Below are 5,298 nucleotides of genomic sequence, written 5' to 3'. Positions count from 1 at the left end.
GTGGCCAGGAAAGAGCTCTGCCAACTGTAGGCCCAGGAGCATGAGCGAGACGTCTCTGCTCTGGAAGCAGGAAGGGAGGACGTGCCCCTGGCAACTCCTGTGCCCCATGAGAACTGGACGAGGCCCCCTCGCCTTCCAGGACGCCACAGAACGTGTCCTCGGCTTTCCCATCAAGGGCTGGGGGGAGCTGGTGCACCCTTCCCAGGCTCACAGCCCCGTCGTGGGTCCATGTGGCACTTCCGGACAGAGAAGACCCACGACCCACGTGTCACGGATGAGGGCGCCTCACTCTCTGGCCTCCTAACTGCTGCTGCTGAGGTCCAAATCCCCGCTGGATGTGCCCGACAGAGGAGCCAGCTCTGGTCTCGGGGGGCTGGTTTGTAGAAGTCTCCACAGACCCGGCTCCAGCTTTATGTTTTCAAATGAATACCCAGCCAAGATTTCAATTAAATTACCAGAAACACTTAAGTTTCCTCATAGACTCCACAACAGGGATGGAGAAGGAAGTCAGCTGATCGAGGTTACAATGCTGTTCAAGGGAGTATTTCTTGGGTCACAAGTGGTAAACCATGTTCTCTGAACAAAACCAGGAAGCTTTCAGTTTTTACTGTATGCACTAGGAGGAGGGAGGACTTCTGATTCTGACAACAACATCTCCCCATTCCCACTGCTCAGTGCGACACGAACAGGGCCCTTGCCTGGATTGCAAGAACTCTAGAGGCGGCTTCTGAGAGCAGGGAGCCCCGACAGCTGGGATTTTAGGGACTTTCTGGGCTATGGGGAGGCTGTGTGACTGGGCAGTCCCAGCAGAACCTGGCACTCTAGAGACCAGGCACTGCAGGGCCCAGGAGAGCAGCTACAGTCCCAGTATGTAAGTATATAGGCAGAACTATCTAGAAATGTATTACTGCATTTCACGAGCACAAAAATCAATCTATCTCTAAAGAATGGAAGAGCTACAGCAGCATGAGCTACCACCCTCCCACAATCAAAAGCTCCTGGGATTCAGGTTTGGGAAGAAAAAGAAAATATCCCAAATATGTCATTTGAGAAAGCAGCTCCTGACCACAACCGGCCCCAGCTTTTCTCAAGATCCAGGATGTGGGTTCAGTTCCCTTACTCGGGAAGTGGGGGAAAACGGTCAACACCAGGACACTGGGCACAGGCCTGGGGGACTTGCTCCCCCAAATCACCCCGGATCCACGCAGAACACATCCTGGCCCCAGGCCAAAGTCACCAGCGACTCTGTACCGATTTGGAGCAGAGCCGTGCCAAGGGAGGAGGCCATGGGCTCTCTCTGAGACTGAGGCAAGAAGCCAGGAGACCCTGCTGCTGACAGCTGCAGGTTCATGTCTTTCCCACTCGCCTGGCTCCGAGGCCGGCTGTCACCCTGTTACTGGAATCTCTCAGCTGTGGGGGTTCCTCGGTCATTTGCTGTAAACCTCACTGCAGGAGGAAACTTGCTGAACAAATCCAGTGACTCCACTGGTCACCCAGAGCATGACCACTGTAACTTCCCCTTGTGCCTGGTCACGAGCCCCACCTGGCACCAAGGCCCCCGCCGTCACTGACGGGATTCCCAGACGGCAGGAGGGCAGAGCCCAGGGAGCCCAGCAGTTAGCATTTCCCGGTCCCATCAACAAAGGCCCCGACAGTCTGCAGCAGCAATTCCCAGACACCAGCACATAAAAGCTTAACAAAGTCAGCACCCGATGCTTCTGAGGCCGCCTGCAGCAGTGTTACCTGCATTCCCGCGACTCGGGAAGGGAAGGTGGCACCTCGCGTGGAAAGGTGTGACCGTAAATGTCACAATCCATGAAGCCAGAGCCCCGTCTAGGGCTCACACACGCGGGTAACGTGCTTCCGTCCTAAACGTCCACCAGCGTGGTTGCTGGTTATCAAAAACAGAGATTCATATAAAGCACTAATAAATTCCCGGTAACCTTCTATCACCTACTTTAAAGGAAAAAAATGGAGGACGGCAGCAGAGACCACGGACCGCCCCAGGAGCAGGAGCTGTGCTATGCCCTCCTCTTATACTTCGAGTTGCAACCAACAAAGGTCGTTCCTACTGTAAAAAAAAATCAAAAAACAAAAACAAACTACGACTGTGATCAAAGGGCGGGAGAAACTGCTGCAGACCCTTTAACAGCCGACCCTCACTCTCAGAAGAGGCTGGGCTCCAGGGCTGCATTATTCACGCCCCGCGAGAAGATGGTAGTCCCTTCCAGCGCAGGGAAGAAGTGCGGGGGGTGGGTAGCTGCAGCAGTCGCAGGCACGGCCATGGTCTTCAAAGGGTGGCTCTGTGGCAGGCTTCTCTCCAAGGCCCGGCCACCCCACCACCGCAGACTCACAGGGACCCCGCACCCTCCTCACTCTGCTCCGCATCCCACTCGCCGTCTCAGCTCAGGGCAGCCTGGCGATGTGTGCAAGCCCCCGGGTACACCCCACGCACCCCAGGGAACCCCACCTGCTCTGACCAACCTGGTGAAGCTGCTGCTGCAGAGCTCGGTTCTCCGTCACGATAGCAATCTGGGCCTCCAGGTCCCGGTGAACTGACCTGTACCCAAAATTAGGAGAGCCAATCAGCGTGAGACAGGGCAGGCTGCTCCCTGCCAGGTACAGCCAGAGGCCTGCAGGGAAAAGCAAACGTGCAGACAGGAAATGAGCACAGCATCTGCTGAAGTCTTCTCCACACAGTTTCAACCTAAGAGAAAAGCAGCTGACCAGAGGGCTCACGGGACACGAGGTGGCCACTGTAGACAGGCTAAGCTAGGACGCACCCTTCCAACCCCCACCCAGGTGCCGTGGGAAGCACGGGGGCACAGGGCACAGCCTGGCCCTCCCAGATACCTCAGCTCAACCACTGCTCTTTGTTCCTACCACTCTGCACCTCACTTCCCAAGCAGGACAAGAATGGGGTTCCCAAAGGGAACCGCCCTGGCGATGTGTCTCCAGGGTCTGCTCACACACACCCCTGCCCCAAGCGCTCACCAGAGCTTCTCCCCCGAGAGCAAAGGGCCTCAGATTCCCCTCTCTAAACTGCCCTGGCCACATCCTGGCCTGCTGATGCTGCCGGCTAGGCTCCCGGTCCACGCTGGCCAGAGGCTCAGTCGTGTCTTCCTGCAAGCACCAGGGAAGGAGCACAGGTCAGAGCACACCTGCTGCTCAGGGAAGAAGCCCCCACTGTGTTCAACACGGCAGGTGGAAAGAGCAATCCTTTCTACCTGAGCCAGCACGCTTGGGGCTGGTTACACGGGTGACAAAGGTGCTTGGTAAGAACAGGTCAGCTGGAAGGTTGGCTGCCTGACTATAGGTCCTGGGTAGGACATCTGTGCCCTTCCCACCTAAGGGACACAGTCTCCCTAACCCAGCCCCCTATTCCAGGCTGTCATACTCCAGAAAAACTACAAAGCCCAAAACAGATCACAGAAGTGAGAGCTCTGCTGTCACTGGCCCTGGGGCTCGGGGCCTTCCAGGCTGGACGAGGCAGTCCATCGGGGCCACAGCACCCAGAGAGCACCGTCTCCCCTTTTTGCCAGGAAATGAGCCTGTTAATGCACAGTCAGAGAAAAAACAAGGCACAGACGGAGCAACCTGTGTGGCAATGAGAGCCACGTCATGGGGACGTTTCTGTAATGAAGGTCGTGGGCACTCTCAGAATCCTGAAATGCCACCTGAGGTGACAAAACGCAGGCACTGGGTTCTGCGCCTCATCCTGTGCCCTCCCCAGAGTTCCAGGGCCTGTTTTCATGGCCCAGCCCCCATCAGAACTACTTCTCCTAAAAAGACTATTCCCAACACCTAACGTCCCAAGGACATCTGCTGCCCAAGACTTCCTTCCTCCTAGTGGGAGCCCAGACTTGGACTTGGTCTCCAGCCTCTCCCCACGCCACACCCTCCCCACTCTGCGGACACCTGTCCCAGAAAACCCAGCCTAGCGTCAGTGTGGCCGTGGACACAGCCTCCTCTGGGCGCCCTTCGCGGGCCAGCCTCCTCAGGGTCTCCACCACGACATGCCTCCGCCAACGTGGCCCTTTCAAAGGGCCCTCGGACACGCATGCTCATGACGGGCAAGTCAACAGTATGTAACACACACCACGCTCCTAAAATAGAAGGCCATTTCCTAATTCTCACTCGGAGCAAGAGCATTTCCAAGAACATCTTGGGTAAGAGGTGACGAGGCCCTGCCGCCTGTTCCTGTAATGGGCTTGTCCCCTCCCCTCCAGAGGCCACATCAAAGCCACTTGCTTGCCTGTGTGCACCGCTCCGTCACGGGCACCGCCCACCAGCGTGCAGGCCATTCGCAGGCCCGCAGGAGTGGGCAGGCCGCCCTCCTTCCCTGGCGGCCCTGTCCAGGTGGTCCAGGCAAAGCGGCCCCGCCGTGCCCTCTTTGCTCACGGCTCTGCACAGCCACGGCCTCCCATGCACGCCCAACTTTGCCCGGGGGGTGCAGAGCTGCAAGAGACAGGTGCGAGGTGGGAACCTGGCCAGCCTCAGACCAAAAGCAAGAGCTTCCTCCCACTTGACATTGCTGGTGACAAGATCCGCCTCGTAAAAACACTGGGTCTGCTCAGTGCCACTTGTCCAGCCAGCTCTCCTGAGCCTGCCCTGAGAGGCGACAGTGAGTGACTAGGGAGCCCACACACTCACATGGGCAACACGGTCGGGCTGGTCTGCATCATGCCACCGGGACCCTGCGTCTACCCCACGGCTCCTAGACCACAGAGTCTGGCAGGGAAGGCGGCAAGTGCCTGGTCCTACACGTACTTTTGATTTGCAAAACCCACCTCGACACTGACTCATCCTCTCACAAGGCCACTTGGGAGTCTGCCATCAGGGGAGGCAGCCGCCCCAGCCCACTGCTGAAGCTTCATTATGTGCATTTTTGTCATCACCGACCCCGAGACAGGGATCTGTCTGTACACTGTTTGTGTATCTATGCTTCACATATAAAAAGAACGAGATATTTTTAGCACCCCTCCCCAACAGCTATCACCTTCTTAGGAAGGCATGACATACGCCTAGCTCTCGTCTTCCCTCTCTTCCCTGTCACCTCTACCTCCCTCTGCTTCCTCCCTCTCAGGCCTAGGGCGGCCTTCAGGTGAGCGCTTGGGATGAAAGCGGCAACTCATGTTTTTAACCCACCTGAGATTGCCCCACCAACTTTCCCTGTGGTCTTATTTGCACTGCACTCTTTCTCCATCAAAAATAAAAATCATAAATGGGCCAGGCACAGTGATTCATGCCTGTAATCCCGGCACTTTGGGAGACCAAGGTGAGAGGATTGCTTAAGAC

At 56.8% G+C, this 5,298-nt stretch overlaps 1 protein-coding gene across 8 annotated transcripts in view; it reads right to left on the bottom strand.

The window, feature by feature from the left end:
• The window catches only part of PGS1 (phosphatidylglycerophosphate synthase 1), a 63,840-nt gene that overhangs the window by 31,128 nt on the left and 27,414 nt on the right, over positions 1-5,298 (bottom strand). For 5 of the 8 annotated variants that reach the window (XM_012661334.1, XM_012661333.1, XM_012661332.1 and 2 more), the window contains exon 8: positions 2,485-2,633. In XM_012661334.1, the coding sequence (XP_012516788.1) occupies positions 2,485-2,633 (149 nt within the window). Of the gene's footprint in view, positions 1-2,212; positions 2,634-5,298 lie in introns of those variants that run through there. The other 3 variants (XM_012661337.1, XM_012661335.1, XM_012661336.1) reach the window with 2 other exon arrangements.

Source organism: Propithecus coquereli, unplaced genomic scaffold (assembly GCF_000956105.1).
Source record: "Propithecus coquereli isolate 6110/MARCELLA unplaced genomic scaffold, Pcoq_1.0 Scaffold706, whole genome shotgun sequence".
NCBI lineage: Eukaryota > Metazoa > Chordata > Mammalia > Primates > Indriidae > Propithecus > Propithecus coquereli.
Note: the sequence above shows the minus strand (reverse complement) of the source record. Positions and strands in the feature narration are given on the sequence as shown.